The sequence below is a fragment of the Telopea speciosissima genome, chromosome 5, assembly GCF_018873765.1.
Source record: "Telopea speciosissima isolate NSW1024214 ecotype Mountain lineage chromosome 5, Tspe_v1, whole genome shotgun sequence".
NCBI classification, from domain to species: domain Eukaryota; kingdom Viridiplantae; phylum Streptophyta; class Magnoliopsida; order Proteales; family Proteaceae; genus Telopea; species Telopea speciosissima.
In genome coordinates, this window is record NC_057920.1 from 67079112 (window position 1) to 67105324 (window position 26213).

Genomic DNA, 26213 nt, shown 5'->3' on the forward strand with positions numbered 1-26213 from the left:
CTTAGCGTCTAATTGAGGTTTCATATAACTTCTCAGCTTTGTCCCAAAAAGTGGTATCAGGATTATAGAGCGGAGAAAGTGGAGAGTCAAGGTGGATGAGATCTTCGGTCAATCCACGGTGTTTAGGATTTGTAACAGTGGTGGTGTTGATGGTTAAGCAGGGTAAGGGGATGAAAATGGAGAAAGATAAGAAGATGAAGAGTTCATAGACTGAAAATGTAGTGATGGCCATTGTCAAAGGAAATGTAAACAAGCTCGAAAGCTGACTGAGAGTTGAAGAAGATTGCTAATAGTCATAAATATATAGGAGATGAACTACTACAAGGTGGCGATAGGAATAGGTAGTAGTAACCTTGAAATTAATTTCACAATTGATATTTTCTTTAATTTGAAGATTCTATAAATAGATGCATTAATTATTTGTGAGACGGTATAGGAGTAAATGTAAGCTATGTTAGACAATGGTACGTACGTGCAAAGGCAGATGCACTACAACAAAACTGTCTATCCCTATAATTTGGAAATTTTCTACTATTAGGTTATAAGCATTCCATTAATACTAAACACATGAGTTTAGATCTTACTTGAACGGAACGAAAACGCAGTGGAAGGGATGATCAAACACAGCTTGTAGTTACGAGTAGTACACGATCTCTACAGGCTTCTCTATCACTAGAGAACTCCACACCACAAAACCCTAGGCAAGAATGGAATCCCAATGAAAACACAGAACTTGAAGAGGAGGAGATAAATCAGAATACCTTATTTCTCATCTCCTAGGGTTTGAGCTATAGAGATCTATTTATAGCCAAACCCCTAGGGGCGACCCACCTCAGTCGACTCCCACTGGGAGTCTCCCAAATAGACAAGGAAGGGGTCGGTCACTTAAATGACCACCCCCCCCCCCTCCTTAATGCTGGTCGCGACCAGCCCCACCTAGTGTGGGCGGTCATTATTGGGCCCAGGCCCAATACGATTTACATCTACAACAAAAAAAAAGGAGGTATACCTAGTGTACGAGGCTCCTGCCACTACGGGTTCTAGCGAGTGCCTCTTGCACCAGAACAAGGGGCCAATGATCCAAGGACAGTGTTGGGGTAGTCATTTCACTAACGGTGGGGACTAAATTGTAATATAATGCTCTAATACAAGGGGACGGGTGAATATTTTTAAATAAGAGGAGGTAAGTTGAGTATCGTTCGATTTTTAAAAACCTCACGTTTTTTTGTCTGTAATTCTGGAGTCTCCTCGGTCTCACTAAAAAAAAAAAGCAGAACACTATTGTGAGTCTTGATAGCCATAGAACACTTGTTCTCTTTCATTGATATCCACAAAATATAAATTGGAGACCATCATTGAAGAAGACTTCTGACTTCTGGCTTCTGGCTTTTGGTTTTTGCTCGACCTCACCCCTTGTAAAACCATCATCATTGATATCCATAAAAATAAATTGTCTTGGATACATAATAAAGAAAGCAAGCCCAATCAACCTGAATAGTCGATGAATCGAAATTACCAGAACAAATAATTAACAAAAGACTCGTGGTAGGTATGTCAAAGGTATCCAAAGTTAATAAATATAGACAAAGGAGAAACAATATGTATATTGAGATTCTTGAATTCTGTTATCGTTTCCCCCACTCTTCTTTTCCTTTCATAAGTTTCCTGTTTTCCACACAAGGTTCTATTTCATGGCATCGATGTCGGTATCGGTCACATCGATTTACATGGTTGCTTTTGCTTCATTAAAATTTAATTTTCTTCTTCATTATTTTTCTAAGTCGTCGATTTTTGAGAGAAGATAATGTGTGATGGTGGTAGGGATCTCAAATACTAGTCCGAACTGGTCCGATCAACTGAAATTGGTTAATTAGAGTAAACCGAATTGAACTCCTAATAGTTCGCTTGGTTTGGGTTTCTTAGGAACCGGTTGAAACCAAAATCAAAAAATAAAATTTAAAAAACGGATAAAAACTGTGTTTTTCATTATATATAAACTGATAATGGACCAATTAAAGAATGAAAAAACGAATTAAACCAAAACTGAAATCAACCAAATTCATCTCAACGGCTAGGCTTGGAGCTGGCCCAATGCAAGCCTAAAACCAATTCAGCCCGTTTGACCAAATCAATGTTGTGTTTGGTATGCTTTCATGGATCGAATGCATTCTACATTAATAATGCATTCCAAAAAATCTTATAACGCAGCCTTAATTTCAAAATGTTCACTATAAGATTTTAAATGATTTCAAAATATAGATGTATAGTTCATTCTCTTTAACCACGATTTAGAATTAGATCTTTAGGGTTGGGATACTTGGAACCCATAAATTGTTGAGGTTGAAAATATGAGATAACAAAGGGGCAGAATTATCCTTTCATATGGGGAAGAGAGATAGACTCATTGGAATGCTGACGTAGGCCATACTCTGAGACTGAGTTCTTTTTCCCTATAAAATATTAACCAAGATAGGATTGGTTGGTATAAAAAATTGAAAAGCTCCTAGCTACAATGCATGGGAAAAAGTCTGGTAAAACGGCAACCTTTATTTTATTTATTTATTTATTTTTTTGAAATGTGCACATTCTCTCACATATCATTGTTCATGTGAAGAGGTGATATGTCATAAATACCTTTCCCCCATTTGTTTTACCTAAATTCAATAGTTAGTTTATAATTAACGATAAATGGATGACAAGGATTACTTCTCACATTCTCCCTCATTTCCTTCATGCATGCATATTGTCTTCTTGGACGATCCTGAACTTATAGGATAAATTAATGTTGCAGCAATTCATACTGAATTATAATTTTATAATTATATTTTGGGTGGATAAATTAATGTTGCAGTAGTTTCCAATGAATTGTGTTTTATAATTATCTTTGAGTGAAAGAATGCTAACCAATGGCGCCCCTAGTGTGGCTCCCACGTTTAGACATAGAAATTGTCTAGTCAAGTGGAAATGATCGCCTTGTTACCATGAAAAGGCGTAAAGTTCATAGGGGTAAGACGATCATTTCCAGGCAGCAGGATAGTTTTTGGTCTAGGCGTGGGAGTCACACTAGGCACATGACCGGTTAGCATTCTTTTTCTTTTTTTTCTTTTTTTTCTTTTTTTTTTTTTTTTTTGTCAAAAAAAAGAAGGTTGTCAGCTATGTGGCGCTAGATATAAGAAAGAAAGGAAAAATTACCACCCCATCTCCGACGAAATAAAAAATTTCACCCTTATTAGATGTTTTTTCGCAAATTTTCATTGATTAGATGCTAAAGGCCACACAGCATGGCAGCGATTCCCCGCCATATTGTTTTAAACAATCATAATAGAATAATAGTAGAAACTATAACCCTTCAAAGTCCATTATCTAATTCCATTCGATTTAGATTCGATCCAAAAGATTGTAATTTTTAATTCATATTGGATTTAGGAGGAGGACAAATCCTTGCTTATTACATTAAACAAATTGTCAAAGTTGATTAGGTAGTTGTTGGCTTGGCTTTGGGATTGGGAGGAACCAATTGCAAAATCAAAATTAGATTCTTTCGGTTATAATATTCGGTTCATATTTTAATTCATATTCGGTTGGAGAGGGTTGTCATAGTTGATCAAATGAGTTGTTGGCTGTGGGAATGGGAGGAACAATTAGTGGGCTGTTCAAACACTGTTGTTAAAACGGATCCCTAATATGTCATTCGAAACAGAAAAAGAGTGATTTCAATATTTATGACAATTAATTTGTCTCTTCTTTCTTTTTTTTTTTCTTTTTTTTTTTTTAATTGATCGAGAAGAACTGATTTTTAAACATAAAAAATATAGACTTTTTGTTTCCTTAATGATTCTACAACCCAACGAGAATGGATCATCTACGCGTATCAACAGGTGAACATACATGTAAAATTAAAATAATATCTCTACTTTTTTACCTGGAATCCGCATCGCCATTCTTGTAGTCTTGTTCATATTGATGCTCCCCGGTCTCACTACAGCAGGGGAAAAAATTAAAAAAAGAAAGAAAGAAAGAAAACACTACACTATTGTACGTGAGATGTAGAGTAGTATAAAAACATAAGCATAGAAAAAGATCCAATTGCAAATTAAGCAAACCTTCATTCTTTTTTGAGAAATAGACCGCACGCTATGTCTGGACTCGAACCGGTCATCGGACCAATCGTTGGAAGTGTTTTATCTAGGCCTGTAAACAGATTGGATTCGGCTCGGATACGGATCAGATGTAATCGGATTCGGATATTTCCTGATCGAATACGGATACCTCTAAGCGGATTGAATTCGGATTTTTGGCCATCCGTTTACACCTCTGCCTTGTGTAACTCGAACCTTCCTCCCCCTAGTGGATACAATTCACTCTCAATCCATAGTTTTAGATCATGATTCTCTTTTCCTCATATGCTAGAACCTGTTAAATCTTCAAAAACCCCAAAGATCGCTATTTACCTAATTTTTTATAATTACGTATTCGGATTCGGATTTCTATCGGAGTATTCGGATTTTTTTCCGGATATCTCTAAACGAATTCGGATACCCCTAAACGGATATGGATGCGGATCGAATTCGGATTTTCGGTTATCCATTTACAGTCCTAGACTTTTATCTCCCATCCTAAATACTCTATTTGGTCGGATCCTGCGTAGGGATCGTAGACAGAACCGATATAGTAGGGAGATTTCATCAAGTGAGCAGACGCTGTGCTTGTCAATCGGTAAAGCTGAGAGAAAGATTGGTGAATTGGGATATGAAGAAGTGATTAATCACTTATGGCTGAAACCTCTTCAAAATGCAATCTCGAATACAGAAGACATGTTGGACGAAATTGCAATTAATTGCGTCATCGATCAACTACCTCAGAAAGCACGCGATCAGGTATTCTACTCGTTCCCCTCAGCTGAGAGTATATATAACTGAAGTTGCAAATGAGATAGATGCCTTAGTCAATTCAACGTTTGATGTTAACGGACAAAATCCAGTATTAGAAAATCAGAATGGTGGTGGTGATCCACCTATGGATGGCTCTAGCTTTTATTCAGACACAGACACGGCAGGAGGGTGAAACAATGGAAGATGAAGGGAGAAGGTATTTTGATGAGGACCTCAATACATTTTTTTCAAATGCTGGTAATAATAGAGCTACGATCCATGAGCTTTTAAAAGTTGCTTCTTGTGGAAAATGTCAGCGACTAGATCAGGATCATCCCCGACTAGATCAGGATCGTTACCAAGCAACAGCCCACCATTTATCATCAATAGATTGTGAACTTTTTCGAAATACATTTAATGATCTTGCTGTTGCTTTCACCCAAAAAAAATAAAAAGAAAAATCCTCCTGCTCATGCTGTTGTTAGTTGTGAAAAATTGCGAACACTTACGCATATCAAAATTGACGGGAGGGAACCTGCAGACAGGCAAAGTAATCCTTTCCCACGCCGCGGTAGCTTCCGCAACAGGATGCGCTCCTCCATTCCACGATTTACATTCTCCTCCAATAAATTTGGACTCTTCAAATACTTAAGTGTGTTGGATGTTGGAATTTTTTCAATAATTGTGTGGACGGTTTTGGATCATTCTTTGGTCCAATGTTGGTCTGGTTTTTTGACGATTTTGGGTCATTATTTGGTTCAATGTTGGTCTGATTTTTTGGCTAAAGGACATGTACCTTCAAAGAGACATATTCAAGGGACATGTATCTTCAAAGAGACATATCCATTTGTATAAGTGCATTCATAGCACTTGGATTAGAATCTTTTAATCTAATCCATTGATCCAAGAGACACATCTACACCATGGGGTATCTCCAAGAGACACACCTATACCATGGGATATCTTCAAGAGACACTTACATATAAGTGCTTGGATTAGAATCTTTTAATCCTGTCCACTCATGTCAATGGACACACCCATTCCATGAGGTGTCTTGAAGGGGTATATCTACCACTATAAATAAAGGTGAAATGGACAGTCCAAAGCATTCATTTTTTGTGGTACAATTTTAGTCAGTCAGACATTAACAAATTCTCTGATAATTTCAAGTGATTACTGTCTCTGCAAATCAGTAATCATTTCAGCCTGTTTTATCTTAGGAGGCAGATTTGCTGCAACCCAGTGCAGTAATAGGGTGCAAATACTGTCTTAAGGACAGAGCGTTCTCGTTCGACTCAGGCTATCTCTCCGTCCTCTCCTTCCTTTGATATTGTTTTTCTAACATTGGATATAAGTTGTGGTTGTTGCATCATTGCAGTGCCAGAATCTATTGGTGGATTGAAGCATCTCCGGTGCCTTAATCTCTCCAACTCTGATAAAATTGATAAGTTGCCCAAGACAATTTGTGATCTTCATAGTTTACTAATATTGAAACTCAATGGTTGTATAAAGCTTATGGAATTACCCCCCTTGGACGGTCTTGTTAGCTTGCTGCATCTTTTTCTAGACAAAAACCACCGTTTAATAACCTTGCCAGAAGGAATTGAGCAATTAATCAACCTTGAGACATTTTCTTGCCCATTTGTTGTGGGGAAAAAACCTGGAAGAAATATTGGTGTGTTGAAGAATATGAATAACCTTAGAGGATCACTTTGCATTTCAAATCTTGAAAATGTCTCCACCAAGGAAGAGTCTACCGAAGCTGCACTGAAATATAAATCGGGTTTTAGTCAATTGAAGTTGGAGTGGAGTAATAAGGAGGCCCCTACTACTACAACGTATCAATTTGAGGAGGTTCTTGAAGGCCTCAAACCACACCATAATATGAAGAAGTTGAAAATATCAGGTTATGGGGGTGAGATTTTTCCAGAGTGGGTGACCAGTGCCTCCTTTGAAAAACTGGAGAAAGTTTTCTTTGATCAATTGCAAACGATGCAGTCGCCTTCCACCCCTTTGGCTTCTCCCCAATCTCAAATCACTTACTATAAGTGGCATGGATCAAATACAGTTGACCGATGACTTTTTTGGAACTGTAATACATCGGTTTTCATCACTTGCCCGACTTAAGCTCAAGGATTAATGATATCTAACTGGCTGGCTGGATGGATTTATCGACGGACGCATTTGAGATGGTATGGAACTCTAATACATTTTTATTTTTCTATCTAGAAATTATATTAATGATTCATTATACATATATAATCCTAATTAACTTAATTACCTTGTTTTTTTTTTATTTTTTATATTCAGGTCTCTTACCATTTCTTTCACAGAATTTGTTAGCATGAAGGTGAGACTAATTGAATCAAGTGATCAATGTTGTATCTTTGAGAATCAAACTTCTAAATCTTGTGAAAATCAATGAATTTCCAAAAAATATTGTCTTTGTTTTCTTTTTTTTCCTATTTCAGTTTCTGATTTCTTTTGTACATATAATGTAATTTTTCAGTTCAAGTGTTGCTGCTTGTTTGAAGCCTGAGGATACAAATCTGGTGTACTGATCGATGGAGAACTCCTAAGCATTCGGCCATTCAAGATGTCATTGGATTCAGTTGTTTAATAAAAAGGTTTTTGAAAAGATTAATTATTTTAGTGTGTATTCATAATTATGTTGTAAGAATAATTATTTGCACACTTTTGCTGAAAAGTGAAAATGTTATGATTTTCTTTCGTCGTTTTTTAAGAGATTGTTATGCAAAATCTATTTAATTTTGCTTGGGAATTTCAGAGGCAGTTTAATTTGAAAAGTGATGTTCACTCACAGATTCATTACTCGTGGAAGTGGGGATTTTTATTTATTTATTTATTTATTTTTAAACTTTATGGTTCAGAGAAAAAAAACAAACAAACAAACAAAGAAAACACTTTGGCCTATAAATAAATTACTCCAGTATTTATCTGTCTGTTTGGTTTGGATTGGTGTTTGCCAGATTGACATTTGCTAGAGTTTTTTTGGGGTCCATGACATCCATCTCCAGAATTGGACCGAAGATCTAGAATTTGGATCTCGCCCGTTTTGGGATCTATAGATTTTTATTAAGGCCTACTTTGGAATTCTAAAATTTTAACTGGAATCTATTTTTATGCCAAAGTCGTTAAAAAAACATACTTCAATATACCCATCATATATATATGCAAAAAAACTTTCATCTCATATTGTTCTTATTAATACAAAAGAAAAAGGAAGGCCAATAACGTTTCCTAGTAAATACAAACAGAATGGATAATTGACAAATGGTATGTAGCAAAGTCAAACCCAAAATTGTAAAACTGTTGAGCCATGCTACCAATAACGCTTTTCTCATTGGGACCACTATTAGGTAGGAAAGATAAGCAAAATGCGGAATTTCCTTCTGGGATGAAAATACTCCATCTCTCTAAAACCAACTTGGCATTTCCTAGAAAATTAATGGTCATAGTTGGAAATCCATTTAAATCCTTTCCAATACTTCCTGAGTAACCTAACTCCCCTTTTCTTGTGCTTGCAAATTGTCTGACCTTAAATTTTTTGATTGTTTGGGATATTGCATCTACTACTTTATTATGTGCTTCCGGTGGTAGAAATGTGTATGTAGTGCCACTATCTAATATCACATTCCCTGTTGAACCAAATACTTTCCGAGGAATATCAAGACTTTTTGACCCCATTTTAATATCAACAAGAAAGACTTGGTAACAACCCTGATCGAATATAAAGGGAGTTGAGAAGCCACTAATATGTGAATCTTCACCAACTATCAAATTACCTTTAGAAGATGGATCACTTGCGTTGTTCAAGCAATAAGAGAATTTTGGTTGTGTTGTGGGATGTAATCGAGTGACCAGTGACAATGGAGTTGCAGCAAGGCCTAGTACTCCACTCAACGGGCCAAGAACTGAATTATGGTTGTTAATACCACAACCAAAGACCATATTCTTAATTGTGCCCGTGACTTCTCCTTTGGAATTCTTGAATGATAGAGACTCGGTTGCAAGAAATCCATAGCTGTAACTCCTATCTTCATATTGAATGCGGTAATTACACACATTTTGGCTGTCACAACTTGGACCTTTAACTAATTTGCAGTCCCAAGAATTGCAGGTTATGTTGCCATAGGTTGTTGATTTGGTGCGATCATAGATTGGTACAGATTGTTGTTCACAATGGGTGCAAGGTTTACATTGGATCCATAAGAGATCGCTACCGGTATCGATGATGGTGAAGACATCAACTGCTGGTTCACCAATGGTGAATTTGGCAAGGTACACAAAATCATCAATACTAAGATCAGTTCTGTATTTGTCACTTCTTTTCGAAGTTATATAGGCATAGCGTCTAATTGAGCTTTCATATAACTTCTCAGCTTTGTCCCAAAAAGTGGTATCGAGATTATAGAGTGGAGAAAGTGGAGAGTCACGGTGGATGAGATCTACGGTCAATCCGTGGTGTTTAGGATTTATGGTTAAGCAGGGTAAGGGGATGAAAATGAAGAAGGATAAGAAGATGAAGAGTTCATAGACTGAACATGAAGTGATGGCCATTGTCAAAGGAAATGTAAACAAGCTTGAAAGTTGAATGAGAGTTGAAGATGTTTGCAAATGGTCATAAATATATAGAGATGAACTACTACATACAAGGTGGTGCTAGGTATAGGTAGTAGTAACCTTGAAATTAATTTCACAATTAATATTGTCATTAATTTTAAGATTCTATAAATAGATGCATTAATATAATTGTCATTAATAGTCAGAATGGTATAGGAGGAAATCCAAGCTATGTTAGACAATTGTACGTATGTGCTAGGGCAGTTACACTACTACAAAACTGCTGTACTGCTATAATGTGGAAATCTTCTACAGTTGAAAACAAAAAAAGGGGCATACCCAGTGCACGAGGCTTTTGCCACTATGGAGTTTGGGTAGGGTCATAATATACGCAACCTTACCCCTGCTACCGCCATTGAATATTATTTGTAAGGGTGGGGTTTACTGCCAGGCTGCGTGGCCCTTGCACCAGTATGGGGGCCAATGGGAGCACACGCACAAGCATCCAACGGGAGTGTGGAGTGGTCATTTCACTATCCCATCTGAGAGGGCGCAAGGGGCACTGATGGGAAGCATTCTTTATCCATATTTTATAATTAAAGATTTTTTTTTACTTTTAATTAATAATATAATATCTGGAGAAAATTTCTCTGTTGGAGAGTGTACCATCCATGCTCAGACACAAAGGGGGACAAAATTACCCCTCCAACCTCATGAAAGGTGGATATGTCCACCTCGTTGATGCTCTGCCATGTGCTCCCATTGGCCCTGCGCACATACAGGAGCCACGCTCCCCCACAGAGAACTCTTGCCCAAAAAATGTATATCGACTCCTTATAAAAACTGTTACCAAAAGTTAGTTTACTACAAAAAAAATTCTTTTTGAAAGCAACAAATTTAAATACCACTAAATGTAGACACTGCATGTGATATACCCGATTCTATCCAGCCAATTGCGCACAGACACGTGGCATCAGCAGAGGTCAGACAAGTTGAACCGATTTTAACTCCTAAAGACCGGACCAAAATAGATCGGCACAACGAAGCGACCCATATAAGACTACAATTGAAGATCGGGTCAGGATAGTCATGACAGAGCCGACCCTCTAGCACCCATCAATTAACCAGCAGGTTAAGGACTGGATCACTTCACCCATGTCATGCATTCCGCGCGAACGCATGACCCTCTAGGACAGTTGTCCTCACCAGAGAAACTCCACCTATGCATTTTATAGATCAAAACAACGGTCTAATGTCGACAAAAGCCTATGATGATCTATGATCTAGATCCTATAAATATCCAAGCACTACATAAGTAAAAGGGACTTAACTTCTCAGATTTTCCAACTTTAAGATTATCTGTGGTGCGCAATCTAAATTAGGCATCGGAGCTAACCCCGCCAGCTCAGACCGGCACTCCTCAGCCTGAGTTTGCTATTCTTGCAGGACAATTCGACTCCAGGTCAGCATGTCCAGATCTCGTCAAAAAAGCATGTAATGGTTTACCACAGTTGTCCCTGAAAATAAATCCAAAAGTCTCCAAAAGAGCAACCAGATACACTAGAGATGCATCACAATCAAGCTTTAAATAACCTCATGCAAGAGTATCCCATGATAAAATTTGTAGGGGAGAGTGATCAAACATGGTGGTATTTGGATAGGAGGAAATCGTAGTACAAAAAAAAAACAGACACGCATATACACCCAAACAAAACCCTATACCCATCATGCAAGAGAGTTTCCTCTCATGTTGTTTTTATTAATACAAAAGCAAAGGAAAACCAAAAGGGCAATGCTTCTTAGTAAATGCATACAGAATGGATGATAGACAAATGGAACACATCAAGGTTAAACCCAAAATTGTAAAACTGTTGAGCCATGGTACCAATAATACTTGGCATATTGCGACCATCAGCAGGGAGGAAAGCTAAGCAAAATGTTGCATTTTCTTGTTGGATGAAAATACTCCATCTCTCTAAAACCAGCTTGGCATGTCCTAGAAAACCAATGGTCATCGTTGGAAATCCATTTAAATCCTTTCCGATACTTCCTTTGTAACATAACTCACCATTTCTTCTGGGTGGAATTGGTTGAACCTTGAATCTTTTCATTGTTTGGGATATAGCATTCAATATCTTTTCATGTACTTTTGGTGGTAGAAATGTGTATACAGTGCCACTATCTAAGATCACAAACCTAGATCCACCAAATGCCCATGAAGAAATATTAAGACTCTGTGACCCCACTTTAATTTCAGCAACCATGACTTTGTAAAAGTCATTTTCGAATTTGAAAGAAGTAGAGAAGCCACTGATATGTGCACCTTCACCAATAATCAGATTACCTTTGGAAGATGGATCACTTACATTGCCCAAGCAATATGAGAATTTTTCTGATTTTGAATTGATTTGTAACTGAGAAACCAGTGACAAATGGGTTGCAGCAAGCCCTAATATTCCACCAAATTTGCCATTAATTGAAACATGGTTGTTAAAACCACAACCAAAGACCACATCCTTTACAGTGGCCATCACTCCTCCTTTGGAATCCATGAATGTTAGGGTTTCTGTGGCAAGAGAGCCATAGCTATAACTACGATCACCATATGTAATGTCGTAAGTACACACATTATTTTGCCTATCACACCGCGTATCCGGAGCTAATTTGCAATCTGCAGAACCGCATGTTAGGTTTCTATAGGCTTTTGATTTGGTGCGATCATAGATTTTTACAGTCTGTGGATCGCAATGGATGCAAGGTTCGCATTGGATCCAGAAGATATCGCTACCGGAATCAAGGACAGTGAAGACATCAACAGTTGGTTCACCAATGGCGAGTTTTGCGTAGTACAGATTGCCTTCAAGAGTAAGATCAGTTCTGTATCTTTCACTTTTTTTGGAAGCTATATAGGCATAGCGTGCAATTGAGCTCTCATATAATTTTTCAGCTTTGTCCCAAAAAGTAGTGTCGGGATTATAGAATGGAGAGAGTGGAGAGTCACGGTGGATGAGATCTACAGCAAATTTAGGGTTTTTAAGATTTGTAATGGCGGTGTTGATGGATAAACAGGGTAAGGAGATGAAAATGGTGAAGGATAAGAAGATGAAGAGTTCATAGACTGAAAAGGCAATGGCCATTGTCAAAGGAAATGTAAATAAGGAAGCTGATGGAGAGTGGAAGATGATTGCAAAGAGTCTTAAATATACATGTGACTGTTTTACATGATAGAATAGTTTCCTTAAGGTGTTCATACCATGATAGTTAAAGAGGTGAAAGTTTTATAAGGAAATGAAGGACAATTGTATGTATATGCTAGGGCAGTTACGAAAATCTTAGGTTGTGTCTGCTGGTCAAAGTTGAACACATAGTTAGTGCAGATGGCAGTGATTATGTGTTGGTTGTCATTGTTGTCAATACAGTGCATGCGTTGCTTTTGTCAACACAATGCATATTGGTGCATTACAGTGTCAGATACAATGTACAGTGGCAGTTCAGGGCAGTTACAGTGGTTTCAGGATTATAGAGTAGAGAAAGTGGAGTCACGGTGGATGAGATCTCTGGCAAATCCGTGGAGTTTAGGATTTTTAACAGTGGTGTTGATGGTTAAGGAGTGTAAGGAGATGAAAATGGTGAAGGATAAGAAGATGAAGAGTTCATAGATTGAAAATGCAATGGCCATTGTCAAAGGAAATGTAAACAAGGATCTGATGGAGAGTGGAAGATGATTGCAAAGAGTCATAAATAAATATAGATGAACTACTCGAAGGTGGATTTCACATTAATATTGTCATCATCTTGAAGATTCTATAAATAGATGCATTAATTATTAGCCAGAATGGTATAAGGAAAACCTAAGCTATGTTAGACAATAATTGTATGTATGTACTAGGGCAGTTGCACTGCCAGAAAACTGCTCAACCGCTATAATTTGGAAATCTTCTTCAGTTAAAAGAAAAAGGGGCATACCCAGGGCACGAGACTCCTGCCACTACGAGGTTTGGGGAGGGTCATAATATACATAGCATTACCCCTACTTTTGCAGAGAAACTGTTTTCCAACTCGAACCCGTGATCAATTGGTCACAATTGAGCAATTTTACCATCGGAAATTTTCTATGGCTGTGGTTTAAAATTCCAACCGTACAAGTATCTCAAATTGTGACCATTGGGGTACGTATATTGTGGTGGTATACCATTACCGTCGTTTAATACATGAGAGTCATTCTTATAGCGGTTGTTTAGTATTAGCGATGTTGAATGGTATATTTTAATTAAAAATATTTTCAATTTCTTTTCTTTTAATAAATAATGGTGGTTCTAAAAACCATCGTTGAATGTTATTTTAATTTTAAGGGTGGAGTTTACTGCCAGGTTGCATGGCCCATGCACTAGCACTAGGGGCCAATGGGAGCACATGCATAGGCATCCAAGGGGAGTGGTGGGGTGGTCATTTCACTACCTCATGTGAGGAGGCGCAAGGGGCACTGTCAGGAAGCATTCTTTATCCATTTTTTTTATTAAAGAAAATTTTAATGGAGAAAAGTTCTCTGTTGGAAAATGTACCGTCCACGCCCAAACACAGAGGGAGGGTGGCAATATTACTTGTCCGACCCATGAAAGGTTGATATGTCTGCCTAGTTGATGCTCTGTTGTGCGAAACTATTTTATTAAAAAAAATCATCCTAATCAGCCATTTCCGTGAAACAAAGCCACCACCCCAACATGGCCCCAAACATCAAAGCCAGCCCTTCCCCTCTACCACCTATTCTCATCTGTTTCGTGGGGGCATGCAATAGGGGTGGGAATTTCTCATTTCATGAGGAGCGAGGCTGTCATTTCACCCTTCATGTGTCTAGGCGCAGGCTCCATGGTCCACTCAGCTTGACAGTCTTCTTTTTGCCTTAATTTATTTTGGGAAAAATAAGAGCCACACATTGGGCTGGATCAATAAGAAGTTTGGATTAGGGAGGCCCGACCCTCGAATGACTTGAATCCAAAATTACATTATATAACTTAGAACTGGGTTCCCCATGCCACCAGTGGAGGAAGAATCTCCCCACCAATAGCACTGCGAGGAATGTACTGTCTCATCTACATGAGGTCCACATGGCGAAAAACCCATACTGAGAATACGAAAAATTGTAGGGTGTGAGAAAAATTTTCCCATATAATGTACAAAGTAGAAGACATTTATTATACATTCAATAAAGGAAAAAGGTGTCTAGGAGCGTGGCTCTCATGCATCCATCCATGTGTCTAACTCTCTCCTCTTTCCTATAAATGACCTACTTACCCCCCATAGATTGAACTAAAAAGGGGGAGTTGATTGGGTCTCATGCGACATAGGAACCACACTCCAAAACAAAGAACCCTTCTCCTTCAAAAAATCATGGTACACAAACACATACAAACAAGGCCCCGTACCCATCTAGCAAGAGAGGGCGGCCTCTCTTGTTGTTTTTTTTTTTTTTTTTTTTTTTTTTTTTTTTTTTTTTGGTGGTTGATTAAAATATATTCAAAAAAACATAGAATTCTTTCCTTCGCAAAATTAGAGGTAAGAATAAAAAAAAAAAAAAAAGAAAATCACTAACCTATCCCTACAACCAAACGAGCTGAAAGGGAAATCCAAAGAAGATACAAGAGTACAGCCAACCCATAACAACCAAACACCTGGGCCTATCTGAGCGAACCAAGCCGATTGAAAGGGCTGAACAAAGGCCCACTCCCCAATAAATTCCGCACGTCTACAACTTCTTCTTCTTTAACACAAGAAAAAAGACAATCCAAAAACAGACACTTGAGTCCACTCCTAGTAACTGTAGCCGTCAAAGGAGTGAAAGAACTTGGTGGAACTAATTTTGATATCTTCCCATTTGAATTTTAGGAGGAAAAACCCTAACCCTACGATGATTCTTTGAAGCAGAGGAGGACTCACTCGATCCACATGTATTACTTCAGATTCAAGCACAAGCTATTGACGAGGTTAGAAACAATCGAAGGATTGATTGAAACTAAAAGGGCGGAGCTGATTGGGTCTCACATAGGTATAAGAGCCACACTCCCGAACAAAGAACACATCCTCTTCGATCAAGAAATCATGGTAAACACACAGAGGAAGAATGTCCTATACCCATCATATAAGAGAGTTTCCTCTCATGTTTTTTATTAATACAAAAGCAAAGGAAAACCAAAAGGCCAATGTTTCTTAGTAAATGCAAACAGAATTGATAATAGACAAATCGTATAATTCAAGATCAAACCCAAAATTGTAAAACTGTTGAGCCATGCTACCAATAATGCTTGGTTTAATGAGATCATCATCAGTAGAGAAGAGAGAAGTAGGTAGGAAACCTAAACAAAATGTTGTATATTCTTTTTGGACGAAAATACTCCATCTCTCTAAAACCAACTTTGCATTTCCTAGAAAACTAATGGTCATAGTTGGAAATCCATTTACATCTTTTCCAATCCTTCCTGTGTAGCATAACTCCCCTTCTCTTTTAGGTGGAATTGGTTTAACCTTAAATCTTTTCATTGTCTGGGATATAGCCTCTGCTAGCTTTTCATGTGCTTCTGGTGGTAGAAATGTATATACAGTGCCAGTATCTATAATCACATTCTTAGATGGACCAAATACCCCTTGAGGAATATCAAGACTTTGTGAATCCACTTTAATTTCAACAAGGTTAACTTTGTAAAATCCATCTTCGACTATAAAGGGAGTATTGAAGCCACTGATATGTGCATCTTCACCAATAATCAAATTTCCTTGTGAAGCTGGTTCACTTGCATTACCCAAGCAATATGAGAATTGTGGTTTTGTAATGAAAGCTAACTGTTCGACCAATGACACTTGGGTTGCAGCAAGGCCTAGTATTCCACCAAATTGGCCCTGAACTTTATTATGATTGTTAAGTCCACAACCAAAAACCACATCTTTAACAGTAGCCATGACTCCTCCTTGGGAGTCTCTGAATGATAAGATCTCAGTGGCAAGAAAACCATAGCTATAACTATTATCAGCATATTTCATGTGGTAAACACACACATTATGGTTATCACAACCCTGATCAAGAACTAATCCGCAATCCCAAGAATTGCAACTTATGTTCGAATAAGTAGTTGATTTGGTTCGATCATAGTATGGTGTAAACTGTCGCTCGCAATATATGCAAGGTTTGCATTGGATCCATAATAATGGGCTACCGGTATCAAGGATGGTAAAGACATCAACCGTTGGTGTGCCAATGGTGAGTTTTGCGAGGTATTGAAAGCCATCAAGATCAAGAAAAGTGAAAGTTCTGTATTTATCGTCATTTCTTTTGGAAGTTAAATAGGCATAGCGTGCAATTGAGGTTTCATATAACTTCTCAGCTTTGTCCCAAAAAGTGGTATCGGAATTATAGAGAGGAGAAAGTGGAGAGTCACGGTGGATGAGATCTATGGCGAATCGAGGGTGTTTAGGGTTTGGAATGGCGGTGTCGATGGATAAACAAGGTAAGGAGATGAAGAAGGTGAAGGATAAGAAGATGAAGAGTTCATAGACTGAAAAGGCAGTGGCCATTGTCAAAGGAAATGTAAATAAGGAAGCTGATGGAGAGTAGAAGATGACAGCGAAGGGTCATAAATATTTATTGATAAACAACTGATGGTATTTTGTAAGGAGATGCTGCGAAGGTGGAAGGTGTTGCTGGTGTGAAGGTGTTGTAGGTATGACGAAGGTCTAAAGGAGCTAAGGTGTGAGGAAGATCTGAAGGGGTAGAGGTTTGATAGTTGGTGAAGGCGATTCGCTGCTGGTTTGGTGACCTAAGATGATCCATTCTCGTGCTACAACCGTAAATCACAATCTTGGAGAACTAACTCACCACTGTGGATCAGGGAATTGAAGTGGAGAAGGACCCTGTTACAACAAACACCAACCAAAAACACGAACAGAAAACAAAATAGAGCAAGGCAACACAAAGATTTAACGTGGTTCACATATCAGTATGATGTGCTACGTCCACGGGCGAAGGCGAAGTAGTTTTACTATGTAAATCGAAGAAAATTACAATGGAGATCTCTCAAGAACACCCAAAATGGTGCTGCATCTCTCCGAGAAACCCTAAACAAAAAATCCCAAATCTTCTCTCTTTACAACAAAGCGGTAAAGAACATAAATACTCCTCCATCAGATCTAGGTCGGGCCAACGGCCCAAGCCCTCCGCTACCACCACAGATCTCAGAAAAAGTTCCATTCGAGTCGCCACCAAAAATGTCGGAACAGGTCATTCTTCGAAACGGATCCAGAAATTTGAGACATACATAATAACCCCCCTAAGGGAAAATTATCTACTCCAGTTTCCCTATGCCAGTGGGGCAGTGTTCGGGCAAATGTAGGGTGGTCATTGCGCCCTTGATAGGGGCATTGGGGAACTGGGCCAGGCAGATCCCCATGAAGCCCAAGTAGATGATCCAATGAGGATAAACCTTGGGTTGACAATGGTCTTTTATCATTGGATAGAAACTAGAAGCATTTAATTGCTGGAACGGATATGCCCATGAGAGGTCCGAATAAGGAAAAAAACCATGGTGCATTTGCTGGCCTCCACATCAGTGATTGGGAGGGAGCATGGTCTGTAATATCGGTCTCGCATTTGTGGATTCTTCGATACCGATCCAATCCCAATCTGATGCCGATCCATTATTACGGCCAAGGATAAAAAGGTAATAAAATTTCTTTTTATTAAAAAGCAGAGGCATATTCATCCAATTCAGCCAGATTCAAGGCGATTACGAGTCCGATCCTGGGACCAACCCGAGAGACGGATTGCAGGCTGGGATTTCCTGCTAGGAGGATCTAAAATCATACATGTGAGAGCCAATCACATTTTAATTGCGTTTTCATAAAAACCCCTCTTTCCCTTGTAAATGGCAAAAATAGAACAGGTGATTGGTTCTCACATGTACGTTCACATATTGATACGTGCAAATCGATGATCCATTCCCGAAATACATACATAACTTGAAAGCTAATTTGTATTGTCTCCTTGAGAGTAAGGTAAGGGAAGATAGAATTAAGTCGATCCACATTTCTCTTTGTCGTTCAGGGCATTAAATCTTACAATAAAATAATTTTTGAAAATTAGATAAAAGGTAATTTAACTTCTAAGTTCATCATTTTGGTTTCAATTATATATCTATTCACGCTACATGTATTAAATAATAGATATATAGAATCACTTATTCGTTGATGTTAGGTTCTATTCTTTAGCTAAAATTATCATAGAACCTCTCAGCTTTGTCTCAAAAAATGGTTTTGCGTACCCTATACTATACCCATCATGCAAGAGAGTTTCCTCATTAGAAATCAGTTGCTTAAAAAGAAAAGAATTTATGGCTAAGTTACACAGGATGAACCATCCTAATAACTCTCAGTATGAACCAAGATTTTGTTACGTGGCAAATCGGATGAGCCCCAAATTTGTGGATAGAAATACCTCAAAATCCCTAGCTTATGAGTTGAGTTTCATCCCAAAAATAATTCGCCAAGTGGCAAAATAAATGTTTGAAAATCTAGGAACTACAAGACATTGGTTTTAAACTTCTTGTATCTTCCCATCTTTTTCCCTTTTAAATAAATTGTTATTACCCACAAAAAAAAAAAAAAAAAAAAAAACCTTAACTTAGTACGTAATTAACTATAATAGAATAACAAAATACTAACTAAAAATAGGGAGAAAGAAAGCTACTAGGGCACGTGTAGTGTGCTGCCTCTACGCCCAAACATAAGGTGCGCAGAATGATTGTCACACCCCAATGAAAGGAGGAAATTCTCTGGGGTACGGTGGTTCTGGGCGCAGGGGCAGCACACCACACGCACCAGGTCGCGTTCTCTTTCCCCTAAAGATATATCAAAATCATTACCAAAAAAAAAAAAAAAGATATATCAAAAACATAAAAGAATCATGGAAGAGATCGAAAAACCAAAGGCAAATATTTCTTTATGTAATTGGATTGGGTTAATTAGTTGAGCTTGATCAAGCCCAGCTAGCCCAATATTTGTTAGTAAATACAAACAGAACGGATAATAGACAATTCTTTTGCAACAAGATCAAACCCAAAATTGTAAAACTGTTGAGCATTGCTACCAATAACACATGGCTTATTGGGACCACTAGTATGAGCAAAAGCTAAGCAAAATGTTGAATTTCCTTCTTGAATGAAAATACTCCATCTCTCCAAAACCAGCTTTGCATGTCCTTTAAAACTTATTGTCATAGTTGGAAATCCATTTAAATCTCTCCCAATTCTTCCTCTGTAGCAAATCCACCCTAAAATTTTAGGTGGAATTGGTCTGACATTGAATCTTTTGAGTTCCTGAGATATAACATCTGCTAGCTTATCATGTACTTTTGGTGGTAGAAATGTGTAAACTGCACCACTATCTAAGATCACATTCCCAGGTGGGCCCAGTGCCCCTGGAGGAAGATTAAGACTTTGTGACCCCACTTTAATGTCTTCAACATAAACTTGGTATAAGCTATAGAATGTGAAAGGAGTTGTGAAGCCACTTATATGTGCATCTTCACCAATAATCAAATTACCTTTAGAAGATGGATCACTTGCATTGCCCAAGCAATAAGAGAATTTTGGTTTTGTAATGGAACGTAGCTGAGAAACCAGTGACAATTCATCTGCAACAAGGCCTAGTACTCCACCCACTTGACCCTTAGCTGAAAGATTGTTGTTAACACCACAACCAAAGGCTACATTCCTGAGAGTGGTTTTGATACCATTGTTAGAATTTGCGAATGATATGAACTCGGTAGCAAGAAAGCCATTGCTATAACTCCCATCAACATATTTGAGTTGGTAACTACACACATTATTATGGCTATCGCAACACCCAGAGCTGTATGTTAAGTTTTTATAGGTTGTTGATTTGGTACGATCATAGATTGGTACAGTCTGTGGTTGGCAATGTTCGCAGGGGTCGCATTGGATCCATAAGACTTCGCTACCGGTATCAACAAGTGCGAAGACATCAACCGGTGGTGCGCCAATATTGAGTTTTGCAAGGTATGTAAATCCACTAGGGATAACATCAGTTCGGTATTGATCACTACTTCTTTTGGAAGTTAAATAGGCATAGCGTGCAATTGAGGTTTCATATAACTTCTCAGCTTTGTCCCAAAAAGTGGTTTCGGGATTATAGAGTGGAGAAAGGGGAGAGTCACGGTGGATGAGATCTACGGCAAATCCAAATTTGGCGTGTTTGGGATTTGTAATAGTGGTGTCGATGGTTAAGCAGGGTAAGGAGATGAAAATGGTGAAAGACATGAAGATGAAGAGTTCATAGACTAAGAAAAAAGCAGTGGCCATTGTCAAAGGAAATGTAAACAAGAAAGCTGAATGAAAGTGGAAGATGACTGCAAAGAGTAATAAATAGAGGGCTTATGTTCTATGTGCCGTGCAGTGCAGGCTACGATCAGACACATGGGCCTGCCATTCAGGGGGCAGGGTGATCATTGCACCCACCCCATGTGTCTGGGTGCAGCTTACGCCTTGGCACAGAGAATATTCTCCCTAAATTTATAACAATAAACTACTACAAAGTGGCACTAGGAACAGCTAGCAATATCCTGTAAATTCATTTCTCATTAATATTGTCCTTATCTTGAAATATTCCATAAATAAGAAGCATTAATTATCTGTCACAATGGTAAAGAAGCATTAAATAGAAGTATCAATTATTATTTCTCATCCCTCTTTTCACATCTCTTCATTCCAGACCTCAGCTTTTCTCAATTTGGATCCTCTGCTGCTGGCTGCTCCTGCGCCAGTCTCACACAGCCAAGGTGTGGACCCCATCAAGCAGGATGCTTCGGCAATGGGTAGGGCGGTTATTTTGTTCATGCCAATGTGAAGCTGCATGTCAACCGCACGAGTAGGCACAGCAGAGGATCCGATCCCAGTTTTCCTTTCTCTATTTGGCTTAGATTTATGTAACCGATCCTATAAAGTTGTGATAAGGTTAAGTTTATTGTTGTTATTGTTGGGATACTTCCTACCATGTTTTTTAATAAGGTGGAAGTTTTATATGGAATTGAAGGACAATTGTTCTAATATGCTAAGGCAGTTATGAAAGTCTGAGGTTGTGTCAGTTGGTCAAGACACTCCAATGAACTAATACCGAAAGAGTGGAAAAATTCTTATTTATGGGAAAGGTTTTTAGTGAGAGAACCGTACGATGATCAGTGGCCATAAATGTCCAACCCCTACTTATGAAAGGTCAAAATTACCCTCACTTGTGCACCCTACCCTAGCAACACCTTTCTTGGCAGATGAGATCTGACACTCATTGAAATATTGCAATTTGAAGGGTATGGATGTTGATTTTGAAATTAGGCAAAGTAGGGACCCATCTATCGTTCCACATATGAATTTGATTATAAGTCGATCCAGGGCTTGTCCTAGTGGTTTGCTATTCCCTTGGGACATTTGCGTCAAGAGTTTGATTGGTGGTTCAAGTCTCCTTAGCGACACCTAGTTCACATTTATTTGCTTTTCAAGAAGTGGATCCTATGGGTACCTATTTGACCCCTTGTGGGTCCTCTCCTTGTCTCCTTGTCTCCTTGTGGGGCTCTGATGGAGTTCAATGTTGATGATCGATCGGCCCTTGAATTGCACCAAAAACAAAAACAAAAAATTGGTTATCAAAACCAATCTCCCAAATAAGGCCAATTAGTAGACGAGTGGAAATCAAATTGAGCATCACCCCCATTCACATTCATACTCTAAATGTTAAGCATATTGATATGCAGTCAATCTTGTTGGTAAGCATTACCTATTGGCACACTACAAACACATAATGCGTAAATGTAACAATAAGTGTCTCTTAGATAATTAAGGGGAAAAACAACTACAAGAGATTCCTATTACCAAACACAACTGAACGGTAAACTATTCAAGAATCTCTACAAATCAATGTCCAACAAATATAAGTGCCTACATTTAAATTCCCATGTCAATTCCTATGGAGAAATATACACTGTGATAACCCTAAAACAAACTGTCCATGTCTCTCCATAATTGTAAATTAGTAAACGGTACATGTGGGCAGTTGTACATAATTTAAGATGATCATAAACTGTAAGTAATTAATTTAATCAAATTAAATTGAGTTTGATAGACATACATGAAATATCAAAATTTTCAATAATTAACAACTAATCTCCTACATTATGGAATAATCCTTTACCTAATATAGAGTTTCTATTTCACCAGATCAATCGCACTTGATCATTCTATCACAATCTAGGCCTACAATTAATGAAATGAGATGTTCATGTAATTAAACAGCTATAAACTAATGGGCTATATATGTCTCAATATGTATCTACCAGGTAGAGCATCAAGGCCTACTATATATATCAAGAGTGTTCCACCTAAAAGGTTGATGAACTATTTATCATTTCATTATTTTGGAGCTTTCTTGTAAACTTTTTCACCATCCAAAAGAATATATTAATTTACTTGCAAAAAAAATTCTTTTGATGATGCTGGTTATTGGTAAAGTAAATGTATTACGTGGGATCCCTTTAATAGTGAGTTATGATGCTCTAGAAAACAAGATCCATAGGAAATTGCATCAAAATTGTGACAGCTATTGATTATTTAAAATAAAATAAAAAAAGAATTGGAGCTATTTCTATTTTCAAGGGATGTTGAGCTTTTTAATTGTAATATCAGCCATGAAATTATGTACCATTATAGAAATTTCCTTACTTTGAACTTTGAAGTCCACAGCAGCGTTGGGCTCCTCTGTAGCGCGATATGGTGTGTAGCGCACATCTAACGGCCCACAGTGCCTAGGCATGCAGCTCAACACCCCGCTTGTATGTTGGGCTGAATGCCCGAGCACTGCGGGTCATCTGATATGCGCTACACACCATGTCACGCTACAGGGGACCCAAATTCTCCATAGCACCTCTCCCCCCAAAAAACATTAAAAAGGAAAGAGAAAAATAACATCCATGGTTAGGTATGGGTGGTTGAGCATTACCACGTAAGCTACCTTTGGTTGCAAGGGAAATCAAAGGGAAGAGAAGTGAAAGGTTTTCAAACCTAGAAAGAAACTTTTGTAATCATCACCTCATGTAATGATATAAACTCCTTAAATTTAATACTATATTTAGTAATGATGTATTTTTCATGTAATTTTTATTTTATTTTTTAAACCAATCAAGGGGATTTGGATACAAAATAAAATAAAATTTAATAACCAAATATGGAATGATTTTGAATTAGTGATATATAGGGTTTCTGCTAAGAAGAATCCTACAATTTGTTTGGGTAAGAGATCGTTGTCTGGTCATGTAGCCATGCACTAGCGTTGGGGCCAATGAAATTACTCACAAGGGCATCAACATGGATGGGGTATTAGATTTCATTGGGGGTGGAGCAGTAATTTTGCATATTCTTGTATCTAGGGCAGAAACCACACGACTAGTTAGCGTTCTTTTTTCCCATATTTTATTCCTTAGTGCGTAATTATAATATTCAATCAGGGTAGTCTGGTTTCCTCAGCAAAATTGGAAACTGACCTGAAACCTCTCTATATGCCATCCCTGATTGATGCCTCCCCCATATCTTTTATCCTTTTCCTATTCTCTTCTTTTTTATTGTCTCTCATTTCATAAATTATTTAGTCCTTAAGTAGCTTTCTATACATATTGAAGCTTCTATACAGTCAGAGAGAGTTCTTTGGCCTTAAGTGAAACCCAAGAACAGATGGAGCCATTATCACCTTCTACTGAGCTTGGAGAGATTACAGTAGAGGAGCTGAAGGCCTACGATGGATCGAACCCGAACAAGCCATTATCGATTGCAATCAAAGGACAGATCTATGATGTATCACAAAGCAAGATGTTTTATGGACCAGGTGGGCCTTATGCTTTGTTTGGTGGTAAAGAAGCCAGTCGAGCCTTGGCAACACTGTCTTTTGAGGAGAAAAATTTCAGTGGTGATATCTCTGGTCTTAGCTCATTAGAACTTGAGAACTTACAGTACTGGGAAAACAAGTTTATGAACAAATATGTCAAGGTTGGAATAATTAAGAAAACTGAAACAGTAACAGATCATGTGTTTGTTTCTAGTCCTGTAAAGATTGTTCCATCTATAGTTCAACAGGAGGAGGAGGAGCACCAAATCAAAGGATGTCTCTGTTGCTGGAGATGATGAGAGAGAGAAAAAGGTCAGGATATTTGTATCTCTTGGTCTCATGGATCTTTTTTTTTTTTTTTTTTTTTGAGGATTAAGAGCTTGTATAATAGGGGGGGGTTTAGGGGATGGAGATAGGTCCCAAGGTGGTTTGAACTTATGACCTCTTATTTGAGGAGTTGATCTTTTGCCAACTTAGCTGACTCGCTCGGGTAGTCTCATGGATCTTATCATGTATGGAAGAAGGTATTGTTGTCTTGTGAGAGCAGATATTGCTATATATCACTTCTCTAGACTTATTAGTGATTCTGTGATGTTTCTGATTCTATGGATTTTATATTTTTCCATTTTTCTGAGCAATTTTTCAAAGCCAAAGGTTCTTGCATCTCAATCCAAAGAATTTCTATTTCTTTCTCTCATTTTTTTCTTTAATGGGAATATTTAGATAAATTTTCATTTATTTTAAGAAAGGCAAATGTTGTCTAGCAAATAGGGGCATGGACTAAGGTATCAGTATCGGATCTTTCAGATTGTATCGATATCGGTTGAGATCGATGTCGATACCTGGCCGATCATGGATTGGGTATTGGTATTCATATCAAATCAAGGGCAAAATTGTCAAAAAAAAACTCAAATAAAATTGACTGATGCAGGCCAATACCTGTCGAACCAGATCGCTATCGATATTAAATCAGTATCAGCTATACCAATATCTCTATCCTCTAATAGGGGTGACAATTTTAAACAGGATCCACAACCTAACACGAACACAACATGGAAATACAGAGTTTGGATTGAGGGAAATTCGTTTAACAATTTTTTTTTAATATTAGTATATGTTTTGTATGTATAATTGTTAACATTGATGAAATATATAGCTTGAATGTTTAATTTATGTAGGTTTATGAGTCAAGCTCGAAATTTCAAATTTTATTTTGTCCTTTTTTTTATGATAATAAAGATAAAACAACTCATATGGCATAGATTCAATCAGAACCAACATGAATTATTTGATACATTAACACGAACACAACATGGAAATACAGAGTTTGGATTGAGGGAAATTCGTTTAACAAAATTTTTTTTAATATTAATATATGTTTTGTATGTATAATTGTTAACATTGATGAAATATATAGCTTGGTTGTTTAATTTATGTAGGTTTATGCATCAGGCTCGAAATTTCAGGTTTTATTTTGTCCTTTTTTTTATGATAATATAGATAAAACAACTCATATGGCATAGATTCAATCTGAACCAACATGATTTATTTGATATATTAACTAACGCAAGAGGGTTTCCTACAAGGGTAGTGTAAGAAAGAATCAACACATACTACAACCAACAAGAGGTTGGAAATTGATACCATCCATATGAGGCTTACATGGGGTCCACATAGTCAGAATAGAAGAGAGAAATGTTAAGGTGGGTCTCATTTAGGGATGTAAATAGATCGGATTCGGATCGGATACAGATCGGATGTGATCGGAGCCGGATATTCTCTGGCCGAATACGGATACCTCTAAACGGATTCGGATGCAGAACGGATTCGGAT

General features: G+C 37.8%; 5 protein-coding genes across 5 annotated transcripts; 1 reads left to right on the plus strand and 4 right to left on the minus strand.

Annotated features, from left to right (window-relative positions):
* Positions 1–8132: 8132 nt before the first annotated feature.
* LOC122663344 (probable aspartic protease At2g35615) lies at positions 8133–9452 on the minus strand. The gene has a single exon (XM_043859022.1). The coding sequence runs from the start codon at positions 9450–9452 to the stop codon at positions 8133–8135; it is 1320 nt and encodes a 439-aa protein (XP_043714957.1).
* Positions 9453–11254: 1802 nt separating this feature from the next.
* Positions 11255–12592, minus strand: LOC122663345 (probable aspartic protease At2g35615). The gene has a single exon (XM_043859023.1). It carries the CDS (start codon positions 12590–12592, stop codon positions 11255–11257), a length of 1338 nt encoding a protein of 445 aa, XP_043714958.1.
* A 3067-nt stretch (positions 12593–15659) lies between these two features.
* On the minus strand, positions 15660–17018 carry LOC122663346 (probable aspartic protease At2g35615). The gene has a single exon (XM_043859024.1). It carries the CDS (start codon positions 17016–17018, stop codon positions 15660–15662), a length of 1359 nt encoding a protein of 452 aa, XP_043714959.1.
* Positions 17019–19498: 2480 nt separating this feature from the next.
* LOC122663347 (aspartic proteinase CDR1-like) lies at positions 19499–20818 on the minus strand. Its single transcript, XM_043859025.1, has one exon. The coding sequence runs from the start codon at positions 20816–20818 to the stop codon at positions 19499–19501; it is 1320 nt and encodes a 439-aa protein (XP_043714960.1).
* A 3380-nt stretch (positions 20819–24198) lies between these two features.
* LOC122662242 (membrane steroid-binding protein 1-like) lies at positions 24199–24686 on the plus strand. The gene has a single exon (XM_043857826.1). It carries the CDS (start codon positions 24230–24232, stop codon positions 24674–24676), a length of 447 nt encoding a protein of 148 aa, XP_043713761.1. The 5' UTR covers positions 24199–24229; the 3' UTR covers positions 24677–24686.
* Positions 24687–26213: the final 1527 nt, after the last annotated feature.